The sequence below is a fragment of the Monodelphis domestica genome, chromosome 4 (assembly GCF_027887165.1).
Source record: "Monodelphis domestica isolate mMonDom1 chromosome 4, mMonDom1.pri, whole genome shotgun sequence".
Taxonomy (NCBI): Eukaryota; Metazoa; Chordata; class Mammalia; order Didelphimorphia; family Didelphidae; genus Monodelphis; species Monodelphis domestica.
In genome coordinates, this window is record NC_077230.1 from 449,955,523 (window position 1) to 449,972,400 (window position 16,878).

At 41.1% G+C, this 16,878-nt stretch overlaps 1 protein-coding gene across 1 annotated transcript; it reads left to right on the forward strand.

Annotated features, from left to right (window-relative positions):
- Positions 1–750: 750 nt before the first annotated feature.
- LOC107648926 (zinc finger protein 383-like) lies at positions 751–12,893 on the forward strand. The gene is made up of 6 exons (XM_056826316.1): positions 751–820; positions 1,824–1,970; positions 3,152–3,240; positions 5,892–6,018; positions 6,498–6,593; positions 11,499–12,893. The coding sequence occupies exons 1-6, from the start codon at positions 751–753 to the stop codon at positions 12,824–12,826; spliced, it is 1,857 nt and encodes a 618-aa protein (XP_056682294.1). The 3' UTR covers positions 12,827–12,893.
- Positions 12,894–16,878: the final 3,985 nt, after the last annotated feature.

Consider the following 16,878-nt stretch of genomic DNA (forward strand, 5'->3'; position numbering starts at 1 on the left):
ATCTCCCAGAAGCCCCTGAGAAAAGTTTTTTTTTTTTTCCTTCGACGAAGGAACAAGCCGGGGTGGAGTGCCGGTGAAAGGGACTGGAAGAATACGGACATTCCTGTTCTTTTGGGGGCCGCTCGTGCACCCCCCGCAAGGAATGGTCTCCTGAGTAGTCATGGGCAGAGGCGGCTTCTCGCTCTTCTGGACATGCGCGAGAGAGGCCAGCCGGGGGAAAGAGTTAAGTAGGAAGAGGAAAGCTGCTGAACCTCAGCTAGGCGAGGGCGGAGACCGGACGCCGGGGTGATGTGGGGGCACATACCGGACGGGCGCAGGCCTCCATCCTAGAGCGGAATAACGACATTGAGGAGACGGAAGTCCCGCCTGCCTATATAGGCTCTTCCAGTACTGAACCCTCGGTCAGGTCAACTTGTCCCGCGGCCTCGGGTAGCAATCTGACTCAAAGCTGATAGGAGAAGCGATCTTCCCAAGTTCTTCTGGGAAAGGTAGTTTTGAGACATGGGGTGTTTTCTGCGCATGCTCACGTCAGGAAGTCTGGTTTAAGAGCTCTCTGCGTCTGTCAATCTGTGATACAGGGAGATTGAATTTAGGAGTCAGCCTTCAAGGGTCCCTTTCTGAATCCCCCAGTTATTAATTTCCCAGCACTTTGTACGTTCCTACACCCCCAACAAGGGGCAGTCTGGCTCTAGAACCTAGGGTCCTGTTTCACTCCCAGAGGAACTTTGTCCCTGAAAAATGGAAGTCTGCATGTCTTCTTCTCTACTTGATTACACTCCCCACCCTGGAGTTCCCGGGGAAATGTCTAAACTGAGCATTGGTATGGCTCAAGGTCTGCCCCCAAAAAGAATTATCAGGTTCCCTTCTAGAAAGTTAATCCTTGTTATAAAAATTGGCTCCAAACAGACACAAAATAAAAGCTTAAATTCAAGACTCTGAAGTACAAATTTAGAAAACAATTGCCCATGCTATTACGTCAAGACAACTTTGTGGGACTGCTGGACACCTTTTTTCTTTCTTATTTTATTATTATTAAAACCTTTACCTTGTGTCTTAAAAGCAATACCATTTATTGGTTCCAAGGCACGGACTGATAAGAAGTATACAATGAGGGTTAAATGACTTGGCCAGGGTCACGCAGCTACAAAGTGTGTGAAGTCAAATTTGAATCCAGGATCTCTCCTCTAAGCCTGGCTCTCAATCCACTGAGCCACATATATTACTTTCATCAAAGAACTGCGCTGTCGGAGCAAATCATTTAATGGTCGCGATCTTCTGGCCACCTAGGACTGTCTCCTTTTCTCTTCCCGAATCCTTTTGGGTTGTTTTCTCCTCTGGGAAGTAGTGTGGCGGCAGGACTCGCCTCCGGAAGGATAGCTGGTAAGTAAAGAACCCAGGAGTTCCAACTCATAAAAAAGTTTCCGAAGCTGAAAGTCTTGGCCTCTAAAAGCCGCTTTTCAGTAGCCTGCCTTTAGGGAATGAATCCCAAAATGGTAAATGTGCCCGGGGGTTTGGGGTCTAATAAAGTAACCTCCATGAAAGTCCTCCTCTGGTGTGGAGCCCTCCCCCGAGATCCTCCCCGTCCAGCCTCTACTTTCCATCCAAACCAGGCTTTCACAAGAGCTTTGAGTCCAAAACTCCTTATTTTACAAAAGGCAGAACTGAGGCTCAGGGATCAGCCTCAGGGAGGCTTTTCACCCAAGAGGTTACCGAGGCTCTTTTCTGAGCAGGCGCAGCATTGATCATGTGTCTGGGAACTACGCTTCCCAGAAGTCACTGCAATGCTCACTTGTGTGCTGAGAGGTGCAGAAAAACCTGACCAGTCGCCATAGAAACCGACGCTGGCCTAGCAAGAGGTGGTGTGAAACGTCCCCGGAAACACAGGTCACCTGGGCGGGACTTTCCGTTTCCTCCTCATCGTCTTTCATTTGTTCTTGTACCTCGCTGGTTTCCCGGCGTAAAGTCAGCCGGTGTGTGGGTGTGTGGATTTTCCCCAGGACCTGGGGACCGGCCTAGCCTCCTACCCTTCCTCCTCTGCTTCCTTTTCCTTTCTTCTCTTCTCCTTTCCCTACCCTTAGTCAGTCAGTCCAAAAACTGGTTAAGCCCCTGCCAAGTGCCAGGCATTGTGCTAAGCTCTGGAGATGTCAAGACAGGAAGAGCCCAGTCCCTGTTCTCGAGATGCACCTTCTTCCCCATCACCTCCTCCCCCTCTAAATAATCACTAGTGTTTAGATAGCTCTTCAGAGTTTGCAAGCGCTTTGCCTATATCCCCTCAATTGAACCTCACAACAACCAGGAGGTAGGTGCTGATTTTATCCTCGTTTTACAGGTGAGGAAACTGAGGCAGGGCGGAGCTAAGAGACATGCCCAAGGTCACACAGCTAATAAGTGTCTGAGGCTGGATTTGACAATAGGGCATGCTGACTCACAGACCTACGCTTTGGACACTGTGCCTCAGTGGAAACAAGCAAGTTGGAGGAGCCCATCTTTCCTCACAGAACCTTCTCTTCTCACTGCCCTCCCCCCCCCCTTCCCTCTTTCCTGTCCTCTCCACCTTCTGCAGCACATCCCACTCTTACGACATTTTTCAGGGTGCCTCCCCCAGGCTGGGCTCTGGATGGATGGATGGGTGGGAAGATTCCTTCTGGCAGATAAGCCTAGCCCCAGGCCCTCTTCCCTTGGGAAAGTGAGGAAACTTCAATGAGATATCTTTCTATCCTGCTCCCTGGGCCTGGATCTCTGCTCTAGAGGAAAGGGACAGCCAGACATTGGCAGTCTGTGGCTATCCTGTTTACTGCCTTTATGACTGGGTAAATCCTTCAATCTCTTCAGACCTCAAACTCCTGATATGTAAAAGGAGGGTGTTTTCCTAAAGTTCCTTCTAAATGAAAATCTGTGATCCTTTCACTCTTTCCTCCTGAAATGAGAAGTATGAGCCTTTTGTGGGCTAGATTTGGAGTTAATGGCCCTGGATTCCAATCACTTATTAGTACTGTTCTGGCAAATCATTTTAATCTCATGGCCTCAGTTTCCTCATCTGTAAAAAATGAGGGGGTTTGACTAGAAGATCTCCAAGGCCCCTGCCTGCTCTAAATCTGTGATTCCATGTTTGTGGGATTGGTTTTCCTAAAGCTTCTTTTCTCCTTCACAGGTCTGCCTTTTGAAGGCGTTGTTCTTCTAGAAGAAGGAAACATGGAGGATAAAGGAATGGTCCCTCTGATTCTAACAACCATATGCCAGGTGAGTTGGAGTTTCCTCTTTCTTTAAATGAAGCCAGATTCTCAAAAAAGGACACCTTCATTTCCCATATCCTGGAATTCAGGAGACTGGAATCATGTTCCCCATTTGCCAAGGGCCTGTTTTCCCTAAACCCAACTAATTCACAAAGGCATTCTGCTCTACTCCATGCTCATTCCTGTGATAGGTATTATAACCATTGTAATCATTAAAATTGGGTGGTCATATTTAATAATTAAAATTTTGGTTTGACAAAATAATAAAGAATTGTTGTGGTTGCCATTTATAAAATTAAAGTTAAACTATGAGTCAGTAAACTGTTAGTTTTATTTACAGCAAGGTAGAGATATTAAAGTGGGAAATATAGGAAGGAGGTAAAAAATATCACCTAGCTAAAAATACCGTAAGCCCTAATCCTAGAGCTTCCAGACCGTGAATGTGAATCCAAATCCAAATTCAAATCTCACCAGAATCCAAAGTCCGGATCAGGAAGCTGAAATCTGAAGAGCCAAAGACACTGAAAAAACTGCTGAGAACCTTCAGTGCACACAAGGCCAAGACCACCAAGAATCCCACCAGAGCTCAGGCTCCCTAGGCTAAAGGCCATCAAGAATGAAGAGCCGGAATGAAGACTGTGAATCCTTCTTAGACTCCTACTTATATACAGTTTTATCCACCCATCAAGCTCTCCTCCTCATATCTCAGGAATCAATCACAGCCTTTCAATTTGCCTGGGGGGGGGGCGGAGCTGTGTCTGTGCTTGTGGCTTTTTAGGGCATGAACTTTTTTGTTAGTGACTTACTAAGTGTAAGTAAGGATACTTTAAGTTCTTGATTGAGTACCTTAAAATAGACAAAGGGAAGGAAAATTCCCCTTCACCATCCAAAAGACAGATGAGCTTCACTAGAAAGACAGCACCAGACGTAGAGATGAGAGGTCCTGGATTCAAATCTGGCCTCTGACACTTAACCCCAGTTGTCTTGCCCTTACCACTCTGGGGAACTGCTACTTAGTATGGATTCTAAGACAGAAGGTAAGAATTTGAAAAAATAAAAGGAAGAAAAAAAAGACAGTCCCAAGTGGAATGAATGAATGAATGAGTGAATGAGCATTTATTAAGAAGCTATTACAATGTGCAAACTATGATAGATACAAATAGAAAAGTAAGACAGTCCTTCTCAAAGAGTTCATATCCTAATGGGTAGACAACACACATTAGTTTCAAGTCAGATGCCAAGGTCCCAAGGGCTTTCAGATGAGATGGTAATGCCTCTTCTTTAGCATCATTTCCACTGATAAAATTCTTTCTCGGTTTGTGATGTTGAACCATTTGATAGTGCCAAGGACTTTGGTAGCAAGAACTCTTTCTTCTGCGTCTTCAGCACTTGGGGCTCTAGCCCTTACAGGAGCAGTGACCAGGCTGTGGTATGATGGTTGAGAACACAGGGCTGGAAGCACTGCTTTTTCTAAAGCTCTTGGCCTCAGGGTGCTGGGCTGGCTCCATCAGGGTCTGAGAGGAATGGTAGCTAAAGTGGTGGTGGGTGGCCTGATCTACCTGGTACGGGGTTCCCCTTATCTCTCCTTCAGGGCAACATGTTTTTCTTCCCCTTGCCTGAGCCAGTCCTCATTTTTGAGCAATGAGATGAGTTTGCAAAGTTGTTCAGAGAAGAGAGATGTTTGTGGGAATTTGCACATGGAAAGATTCATGAAGGCTGCATGATTTGGGTTAGTCCTGAGTTACTGGATCATCTGTGACTGGGCCTAACTAGCTATGGCAAGTAACTCATCTTCAGGATATATTAGTTGGGGTAAACCCAGATTGTGGAAGGCCATGGAGAATATTGCTGGGGGGTTCATTTCCACCTCTGTAAAGACTAGATCGATATATCGGCTGGACATTTTGGGAGCAGAGAAACTGTGTGAGAAGAACACCGGGACATTTTCTTCCTTGCCTGGCTGATAGCCTTTCTTGCCACTCCTGCCCTAATACTAGGGAACTGAAACATGTAAACCAGATTCTCAGTTCCTCAGTCTACTCCATTCTCGAGACCTCCTTTTCTATTGTTCTTCAGCTACGCTCAGAGATCATCCCTCCTCTGATCTTACATCACCCACCAAGGATCCTCAATTGTTTATTGGCAGAAAATTCTTTGATCTGGTCCTAATCGTTTGTCTTTCCATCTTTCACTTGATCCGACAATGCCTAACTTCTTCCCATAACCTCCATTTCCTACCGTTCTTCTGTCTTCTACGCCGTCCTCCCCTGTTCTGACAATACTCTCTTCCTTTGCCTATCTCAGCTGTCTTGTAAACCAGTCCAGCTCTCTCCTGCCCTGTCTTCTTGAATGCTTTTCCCTTTCCCTATCGCCTCTCACATTTTATCAGGATTCCCCCTACTATCTGGCTCTTGCTCTCTGGACAGGCTTTTAATCCCTTCAGGAGCTGTTCTGCCTTAGCCATGCAATCTTTTTAGAAATGAGTTTTGTTGCTTCCTGTTTCTACACCTGTCATTTTGGGATACACTTGTAATAAAGAAGAGAAGTTAATGCAGAACAACCATTACATAGGCTATATGACAGGCTGACTTCTTGTCTCCCCAAGATCCACGTGAAAGAAGATCCTTGGTGAACAGGAATGTGTGTTTGCTCTTTCAGGAATCAGTGACATTCAAAGATGTGGCTGTGGACTTTACCCAGGAAGAGTGGGGACAACTGAACCCTGCCCAGAAGGAGCTGTACAGAGATGTGATGTTGGAGAACTACAGGAACCTGGTCTCCTTGGGTGAGGTCCACTTTTGTCTGTGCTTTGAGATGCCTTTTCATCAACTAGCTCAACTAGAAGTTGACTTTGGGCTATAATGTAGGACAATCCCACACCACTTAGGACTAAGCAAAGTTGCTTCTGCAGCTTGTTCCAAGGTGAAAGGACTTTGTTTTATATAATTGTCATTAGAAACTCAGTGATAACATCCTTGAGGCTTTCCCACCTTTCCCATTCTTTGTTCCTCCAAGTTTAAGGTTCCTTACCAAAGCACCCCAGCAGAAATTAAGAGACTGGAAGGATTCCCATCTTCCTATCAAGGATTAGGTCTTTGAGGACAATTCCCTATGACTCACCTTTACTCATTTTCTGGGTATATAACACAAAGCTTCTTTCTAAGGTCCTCTCCAACCTTCTCTGGACCTCCCTGAAAGAAATGAGGATTGAATTTGGAGATGGCTCTGGTCAACACACTTTCTCACTTCTTTCTTCATGAGCAGGGCTTCTAATTTCCAAACCAGAGGTGATCTCCCATTTGGAGAGAGGGGTCATACCATGGATGGTGGAAAGAAAAATTCCAGGAGGCACCTGGCCAGGTAAGTGAATGAAATTCAGCTAAGAGTCACTGTGGGGAGTTTTAGACTCAGAAATGGGTTCATACAGGTGCTACTGGGACTGAAGCCCAAGAGTTATACCTTGTCCAGTGTATTTGGTAGAAACTTCACCTTTCTTCTGGATCCTATTCCTTCCCACCCTTTATCCCATGATTTTCCTTCTCTTTTTGAATCCTTCATCTTGCCAAATTTTTCCTTTCCTATTTTCACATATATGTTTTATTTAATAATTTGATTTCAAACATGTTTTGAACATATATGTAAATATATGTGTATGTATGTGCATGTGTATTCCGATCTTCGCTTGACATTGATGATCTGCCTTCCAATTTGTTTCATTCCTTAAACTGTCAGACTCTTCAAATGCATAATCCATATTAGCCTTCTCCAGTTCTAACATCTTTCTGATGTTAGAATCAATCTGGCTTCTAGTTTCCCTGACCTATGGAAAATGTTCCCTCAAGTCATCTCTGATTTCCCTCACAGTATTAATCGATTGCACAAATTCTACATTTTACAGCTTGTAAAATGTTTTCCTCAAAACCGCAGAACTTTAGATCTGACAGTGATTGTTTCTCAGGAGTCATTTCTGCAATAGTACCAAACAGAGACGTTCTCTGCCAATCCCACACAAATGAATGAGAACATATTTTTAAGGTCTCAGTATAGGTGAAGCATCGTAATAAACTGAAGGTACAAATAACCAGACCTGGCTCTCGAAGAGTTCCCATTCTAATTGAGGAGATGGTAAATGGGAAAATTCAGTGATGGCCTGATGCTCTAGAAGGGTCAGCAGCAGGGCAGATGGTAAGGCCTAGTGGTCTAGATGCCAAGTAATCTGGTTTGGTCAAGGGTGGAAGGGAGCAAAGCTGATATACAATTAGCTTTAGTGCATGTCGATTGGCAAAACCATATATGTTTCTAGTTTTAAATCATTTGACAGTGTCAGATACGTTGGTGGCAAGACCTTTTTCTTTTCTGGACCTTTTTATTTTATCTTTTTCAATGAAGATACTTTTCCTTCTCAGAAAATAATGAAGATGAAATAAACCTTGAGCAACTAAGCTGCCCTTGTCTTGTCAGCCTCCCACCTCCCAGCAACCATCTTATCCCTGCTTTCTCCTGTAGAAGTTCAGAAAAAACCTACTCCATTTTTTCTGGGCTAAGCTCCTCCTACCAGATTTGGCTTATTAAGAGCTTTGGCATTCCTTACGTCATTTCCAGTATATTTTATTGGTCCTTTGTTACCTGTCCTTGTTTTCATCTTCATACACTGCTTTTTCAAGTCTGAAGTTGGTTGGTGAATCTCTTATTCAATCTAAATAGATCTCTTTAAAGAACTCCCATTTTTCATCACTGGAATTATCATTTTGTCTTCAGAATTTCATTCTTGAACATCAGATGTCTGCCTATACTGACTTCCTCATCCTCATTTAGGCCCTGGGATATTATCTATCCTTTCCCCTGGGTCCTTTGAAATCTGCTTTCCAAAAATCTAGAGTTTTAGTCAGAGGAGGCCTGGTCTTCTCCTTCTCTGTCACAAACTCTAAGGGGGAGCGATCTTGTCTCCCACCCCCTTCAGAATGCCCATCACTTCCACCCAAGTTCTTTCCTGGTAGTAGGAATTGTATCTAGAATGAAATCGTCCCATGTCGATTCTTCACCTTTTGGCTCATGTAAAAGAAAATGTTGCCTGCCATGAACTTTGGGGGATCACTTCACTATATTTCAGCTCAGAGGATATACTGAGGGAGTTTTCTTCTTTCTCAATTCATGTTTCTATAAACTTTCTGAAGACATATGGAAGCTTGACATATGACAAAATATATCAGCTCTTTTTGAATTTAGTTTTTCCAATTCCAAGGCTAGGACTCCCTGCCCCCACTCCCAAATATGTTGCTGTCTCCTTGTCTTCTACCTAAATTCAATGTTGTTTTCTCAGATCGGAGTATTCTTAAGCCTTTTTGATGCTTTTTGATAGTGTTGGTCCTTCATGGTTTATGTTTCCTCTTTGTAACTTCCATCTTCATGCCTAAATCTGCCCCCTGGGATCGAGTAGAAGCCTAATCCCTCTTCCAAATAACAGCTTTTAAAACAATTTAAAAATGGCTGTCATGTCCCCCCTGGGGTCTTCTCTTCTTCAGGGAAAATATCACCATTCCTCTGAATTGAAATTTCTAGCAGCCTTCTTTGGACATGTCCCAGCTTGTACATCCTTCCTCAAATATGGCACCCACATCTACAAGGGGCAAAGAGAAAAGGACTTTTTTACCTCCCTTTTATTGGACACAGCTTCATCTCATAGAACAAGATAGAGCAAGGAAGGTCATCTCAACTCGGGCTCTAAAGATAAATAATTTCCTTCAGCCAGAAGCCCTGGAAGAGTCTCTTTCTGGGCAGTGAAACAATTTGAGGAGTCACTGAGCTGCCTAGATTGGCCATATGACTTCATCTGTTTCTGGAACAGCTCACTGGTTCCCTACAAGACTGCAAATGCCCCTTTGACAGTAGAATTTAGAAGGTCAGCTTTATTTTACAGTAGCAACAAGGTCTATGGAGGGCCCAGCTTTGGGTGCTTATAAGCAAGAGGTATCTTGGGCTATTGTATGAACTATAGGTGCAGGGAAAGAATTGTTGAAGTATGCAGTAGATAATACATTAGATCCTCTCATGGACTATTTCCTACTGGGTATTAAGGCAGTCATAGGTGACCCAAGGGAAAGATTCCTCCTCACAAAAAATGACCTGGTCCAGTCTGCATTGGAGAGAGACTACAGTGGAAGCTGGCCTCATTCAATCAAGTGAATGCCAGATCCAAAGACAGGATCTGGAGGATGAAACAGTAATTCAGTAAATTTGGCACAGAATCCAATCAATCCTTAAGGAACTAAAGCCAAATATTCGCAATTTGCCTGCCCAAAGCATTGCTTTGGACTGGTGGCTTCATGCTTTTTATTCTTCATTCCATAGCTCAGACATAATGATCTATGTGGTCATGCACACAGTGACTCTTTGTACCACTGAGCATTACTGTGGGTTAGAAAATACTGGTCTAGGTTTTATGCCATAGGTACAAATAATAAGTCTAAACTCTTCCACATAGCTGTTTTTCAAATATCTGAAAATAACTCTTCCCTGAATCTTCTTTAAGCTAAACATGGCCATTTCTTGGAGCCATTCCTAGGATATGGTTTACAGATCTTTTTTCCATTCTGGGAGCATTCTTTTACAAATAGGATGAGGTTGATCAGTATCCCTCCTAAAATGTTGGAGAGCCATAACTGAATGCACATAGTTTTGGGTCATCTGCAAATTTCCTAAGGAAACCTTTTATGTTGTCATTGAAATTGTTGATGAATATGTGGAATAGTGTAAAGATGATTTAAGAGTTGTGACTTAAAATCTAGATTTAATTGGTCGCCAAATAAAATACCCAAGTCAGTCTGGAAATTTATGGTAATTTAATTAATATAGAGGGAAGGAATTAAGGAGAGGGAAGGAAGGGGATATAGGATTTCTCCCACCTGGCCTGTGCCAGGGGGGAATTTTAAATCCCTGCCTCTAGGTCTCTGAAGAAGATTAGAGGCTTCTAAGAGGATAAAGTTGGAAAGTAAAGGAGGAAAACTCAGCCAGAAACTCACCACCAAACCGGACAATAGCTTGTAACCACGCTAAGATGCCAAAAGGCTCAGCACACTCCTCTCAGCTAACTCTCCACTGCCAATAAGGGAGAGAGAGTCCCTCTAATCTAGATCCTCTCAGAGACAGCAAGGGAGCCGAATATATAGACCTTTCACCCTTGTGTCTCCTCCTCTAAATGCCCATTCCTAGTTCGCATCTTCTTTTGGTTAGATTATATCTTTAGAGTTACTTCACACTTCTTTATTAAGTTCACCTTTTGTTACTTGAGCTTTTTGTGATTAATTTAACCTTTATAATTACTTAACACCTTTTTGTATTAGGATACTAAAAATAGATTTAGCTTAAAGTTCTAGCTTCACTATAAGGTGAGAACTAAGTACCTTCATTGTTCAATCAAGATTGCAACTTTGTCTTCCCCTAAAGTAAGGTTTAAGTAGGGTGGAGTGATTGAAAGTTTACAATAGGACCCAGCCATGTACAAAGCCCTAATGTATCACATTAGACTTCCAACTTAGTTGACATTAGTCAACCCCAAGTGTCCCCAAGACCCTTTTAGGGATAAGGTATTTAAACTTACTGCCTACTTGTACTGTTATCTAACACAGTTTGTGTGTGTGTACATGTGCATTTTATCCAAAAAGATGTCTTGAAAGACTATGTAAAAAATGTGCCTAGGTAAATGATATCTATTTGTTTAGATAAACGTTATCCACATAATCAGCAGTTTAGAAGACTAATCATTTAAAAATGAAGATCTTTTAGAAAGATTTTTGTTATTGAATCTTTGGTGGGTTTTTTAAATTAGTACATTCTTTTCTAAGTACCAACAAGAAAAAGGTTGCTAATAAATTCCAGAATTTTATCAGAGATTGGCATGAAGCTTATTGGTCCTTGGTTTCCTGAATCAACTTGTTTCTCCTTTCTCTCCAAATTTTGTCATTTTCCCAAAGATTAACAGTGATTCATTGATGGCACCAACATGTTCTTTTAGCTTCCTTTAGATACAATTAATGTATCTTCGTTTGGGATACTAATATTTATTTAAGGCATCTAGATGCTAGTATGATTTTTTTCACATATCTAGATTTTGTTTTATTATTACCAGTGTTGGTTCTATCCTTTCCAGGTCAATGATTTTCCTTATTAAATGAGCCCAAATCTGAAATTTACTGTAAAGCAATTTCCTTTCTTATAGCAAAAAGGAAAACAAATATCCTTTTTTCTCCTCCCCCTTTTTTTTCCCAGAGGCCATTCATCAGGAGATTGGTTGTGAAACAATGGGGTCACCTTCAACACAGAGCATTTCTGTGGCAGAACCACATGACAAAGGATCCATGAAGAATGATTCCTGGATTTCCAAGCAAGGAGAAGTCTGGGAATGTAATCTCAAATTAAAACAACAGAGATATTCCCAGGAAAGGCAGTCCCATAAGATGAAAGTCAGCCCCAGAAAAGGTTCTACTATTAGTGTTAATGAATGTAATACGTTTGAAACAAACTTCAATCTGGGACCAATCCTTTTTATTCAACAGAGTGTTGATACAGAAGGAAGTCTGAGAAAATGTGATAAACCTAAGGAAAACTTTAAACAATATTCAGATCAGATTAAGCATCATGGGATTATTTTTGAGAAGATCTGCAAATATAATCAATGTGGAAAGTCATTCTGTTATCATTCAGATCTTAATCAAAATTGTGGAAAACATATTGAGGAAAAAACATTGAATGGTAATAAATGTCAAAAAGTCTTTCAAAACACCTCATCCTTTACACATAATAAAATTCATACTGCAGAGAAACCTTTTATTTGCAATGAATGTGGGAAAACCTTCAGCCAGAGAGGAAACCTTACTGAGCATAGGAGAACTCATACTGGAGAAAAACCCTTTGAATGCACTGAATGTGGAAAATCTTTTAGCCGTAATGCCCATCTTACTGAACATAAGAGAATTCATACAGGAGAGAAACCTTTTGTATGTAATGAATGTGGCAAATTCTTTAGCCGGAGTGGACACCTTACTGAACATAAGAGGGTTCATACTGGAGAAAAACCCTTTGAGTGTCATGAATGTGGGAAGTCCTTTTGCTGGAGTGGACAGCTTACTCAACATAGGAGAATTCACACTGGAGAGAAACCCTTTGAATGTCAAGAATGTGGAAAATCTCTTAGTAACAACTTTTGCCTTACTCTACATGAGAGAATTCATACTAGAGAGAAACCCTTTGAATGTGATGAATGCGGGAAATCCTATAGCCGAAGTGGACACCTTATTGATCATAAGAGAATTCATACAGGAGAGAAACCCTTTGAGTGTAATGAATGTGGGAAAGCCTTCAGGCAGAGAGGACACCTTACTAAACATCAAAGAATTCATACTGGAGAGAAACCCTTTCAATGTAGTGAATGTGGGAAAGCCTTCAGCCAAAGGGGAAATCTTACAGAACATGAGAAAATTCATGTGACAGTGAAACCCTTTGAATGTAATGAGTGTGGGAAAGTTTTCAGTCGGAAATCTTACCTTCGACTACATCAGAGAATTCATCCCTTACAGAAAACCATTGACCATACTTGATATGGAAAAAGACTTTGACTTCAGTTATTGCCTTATTTGACATGAATAAATGAATGTGAGTGGAAAAGCCTTTAAGCACTTTCTTTGTGTAAAGCATTGTGTTTATGAGGGGGCAGTGGATAGAAAATCAAGACAATCCTTGCTCTCCAGGAGCTCATTTTCTAAAAGGGGGAGACAGATACACATAAGAAGTTTCAGATGGAAAGGCCCAATGGTTCTAAGGGTGAATCAACAAAGCAGCTAATAATGCAATTTCTTTAGTGTTATTTCTACTGATAAAACTAGATCCACTTCTGATATTGAACCACTTGGCACCATTCACAGTGTCTGAGAGTTGAAAAAGATCTCAGAGGTGATCCAACCCAACCCATCCCTTATCAGTAATTTCCTCCACTTGTCAGCAATAGTAACTTTAGCATGTCACAATATGCTATTAATTCATATTTTTATTGAGTATTTTTGAATCTTGATGCACTGGGGAAATTAAGATGTAAATGTCCATCAAAATAAGCACTTTAATTCAAGAGCCAGCACAAGCCAACAAAAAGCCCACACGATAAAAACAGCTACCGCCTGAGAATCCCAACTCTCACTACTTTCATTTGACACATGTCTATTCTAGCACATGTAATTAGGTAAAAAATAGGTTGAAAAACTGAAGAGGTCAAAACAGCAGTCTTTGCAGATGACATGATAGCAAAAATAAGAAGTCCAACTTTCAATTAAAAGATCAGTGGAGACTAGAGGGGTCCACAAAGTCACATGCAGGATAGCAGATGAACCCATAGCATTCTTAACTCTTGCTACCAGTGGAGATCAAGAATGTATGTAAAGAAAAGCAACTGCTTGATCACATGGTTTGATGTGGATATGATTGAGGATGCAGACTCTAAGAGATCTCCCTAGTGCAAATATCAATAATATGGAAATAGGTCTTGATCAGTGACACAGTTAAAACCCAATGGAGTTGAGCATTGGCTACAGGAGGGGGGGGGTGGGAGGAGGGGAGGGAAAGACCATGATTCATGTAACCATGGAAAAATACTCTAAATTAAGTAAAAAAAAAAGAATGTGTGTGTATCTGTATACGTATACAGGGAGCACACACATACCATTTATGATAACAAAATCCATTGAATATTTGGCAGTTAACTACCTAGAAATATATATGACCCATGTTAGAAAAATATAAAAGTATAATGACTGAAGTTAAAAAAAAATAGTTGGGGGGGATATTGTAGTGAGTTCTAGAAAATAACTGCTTAGAAGGAAGATGAAATTAGGTACTGCTGTAAGCACTTAATTATCGAGCTGAGAGAACTTTCTCCCATTCTACAAAGAGAACAAGAAAAAGGCTAGAAAAGTTGAGAAATATGACAGGTAAAATTTGGCATCTAAAATGGGACAATGTATCGATAGATGGTCAGAGAATATGAGAAAACATTTTTTGAAGGGGAAAAGTTAATCACTAAGGAATTCAAAACTTTTGATACCACCAAATTGGGGGAAAAAATAAAGCAATGTAACTCGATGCCAACAGCTTAGAAAAAAACAAGAATATTAGAGAATCATTTTTATGGAGAATGAATGAGCTGCATAGAGTAAAAGTTATAAATATAATCATGCCTTTCGACTCAATGATTTCATTATAGGGAATGTGTCCTGGCAGTGATGTCAGAGGTTTTGAAATATTTATCTCTTAGAAGATTTTCATGGGAATATTATTTATAATCACCCCAAACTGGAATATTGTAAATGCTCAAGAGTAGGGTAATGGCTAAATAAATTGTTATTCAGTCATGTCTGACTCTTCTTGACCCCAAATGGGGTTTTCTTGGCAAAGATACTGGAGTGGTTTGTCATCTCCTTTAGGGATTATGGCAACAGTTTGTCATTTTTGCCCAGGGTCACACAGTGAGCAGTACCAGAGATTGGACTTGAACTCAGGCCTTCCAGGCCTAGCACTGTATCCACTGAACCATTTGGCTTCCTCTATGGCAAACAGAAGTTAAGTGACTTACCCAGGGCCAGACAGCTAAGTAAGAGTCTGAGGTCAGGCCTGAATTTATCTCTTAATTCCTGGGCCAGAACTCTATCCATTGAACCATTTAGCCATTTCAAATAAGTTGTATGCATGTAATATAATCATTTAAACAGAGCTAATGGAGCATTAGAAGCATAATGAAAACTGTAAATAATGCAAAGAAGGGAAAAAAAGCAGAACTAAAAGAGAGTAAGTATCCTAACTACAATCTTACAGGTGGAAGAATGGACAAAACCTGATAGAGGGTGCAATGTCAAGCTAGGACAGATGAAAAAGATTTAAATGTACCTCATAAGACAGGTTTCATTTTGCTGATGTTTGACATTAAAGTTGCAATAAATCATTAAAAAATACTTTATCTTGCAATTCCAAGGAATGATAGGTGTGAAGTATAATACTATGTGGAGATCCAGTCAAAATTGGAATGGAGGAGTTAATGGTAAATCACCTTTAAGAGCATCATTTTCATTGGGATCCCCTTCTCCTTGAATTTTCCTCTTGTTTTTCCTTCCTTCCTTCCTTCCTTCCTTCCTTCCTTCCTTCCTTCCTTCCTTTCTTTCTTTCTTTCTTTCTTTCTTTCTTTCTTTCTTTCTTTCTTTCTTTCTTTCTTTCTTTCTTTCTTTCTTTCTTTCTTTCTTTCTTTCTTTCTTTCTTTCTTTCTTTTCTTTCTTTCTTTCTTTCTTTCTTTCTTTCTTTCTTTCTTTCTTTCTTTCTTTCTTTCTCTCTCTTTCTTTCTCTCTCCCTCCCTCTTCCTCCCTCTTCCTTCCTCTCCCTTCCTTTCCTTCTTCCTTCCTTTCCTTCTTCCTTCCTTCCTTCCTTCCTTCCTTCCTTCCTTCCTTCCTTCCTTCCTTCCTTCCTTCCTTCCTTCCTTTCTTCCTTCCTTCCTTCCTTCCTTCCTTCCTTCCTTCCTTCCTTCCTTCCTTCCTTCCTTCCTTCCTTCCTTCCTTCCTTTCTTCCTTCCTTCCTTCCTTCCCTTCCCTTCCCTTCCCTTCCCTTCCCTTCCCTTCCATCTTAGAATCAATATTGTGTATTGGCTCTAAGGCAGAAGAGCAGTAAGGGCTAGACAATGGGGGTTAAGTGACTTGCCCAGGGTCATACAGCTAGGAAGTGTCTGAGGCCAGAGTTAAACCTGGGACCTCCCATTTCTAGGACTGGCCCTCAATCCACTGAGCCATCTAATTGACCCCTGAATTCTCCTATTTTCAATTCCTTCCATTTGCTGTCTCTGGGAGTTAACATTTCAGGAGCTTAATAAATGTTGATTGATTGACTGATTCTTTATTTATACCCTTGTTTACCATGGAGTTGACCGTAGTATAACCTCTTCTGCCCTTTGTCCCACAATGAGTCACCTACAGGAGAGAGTGGGGATTTAGTTGATGGTTCCAGTTCTAGTTCCCTCCATATTCTCTTCTATCATTAAATTCCACTTCCAACTTTATCTCCTTGTGTACTTTTCCAATATTTTTGTGGTCCCCAAGAGTATTTACTCCATAAGTCTCTTTAAAAAAAAGCTTTTATAGGCTGGGCCTTTAGGCTTGATAATGGAACAAAATGAAACTTTCATCAATAAACCACCAGAAAAAGCACTAGCAAGAGAAGGATATTTAACAAGTGTAGACCAATGTCTACAAAATTGGACACTTTTAAGTTGATTTGCCTGAGCACAGCTCCCTGGCCTGAGCTGCCCATCACTTTTCACCAGCCAGATACCTGGTGCTTCTCAGGGCTATTTTATACTGAATCGATAAAGAAGTGAAATCAATAATCTGAACCTTCCTCCTTCTAAGATATCTAAGTTGTTTTTTTTTTGTTTGTTTTGTTTTTTGGAAAACACCATTGTTATGAAAACTATTGTAAAGTAGCAAAAGCTATATAAAAGGAAATCTAACAAGCCCAGTTAGTTCAAGTCTGCTGCTAGAAGTATTTTCAACTTCAAGCTACTAGGCATACGTAATTTAAAAAAATTGGGGGGGGGGATTTTATTTAATTAGTTAATTTAGAATAT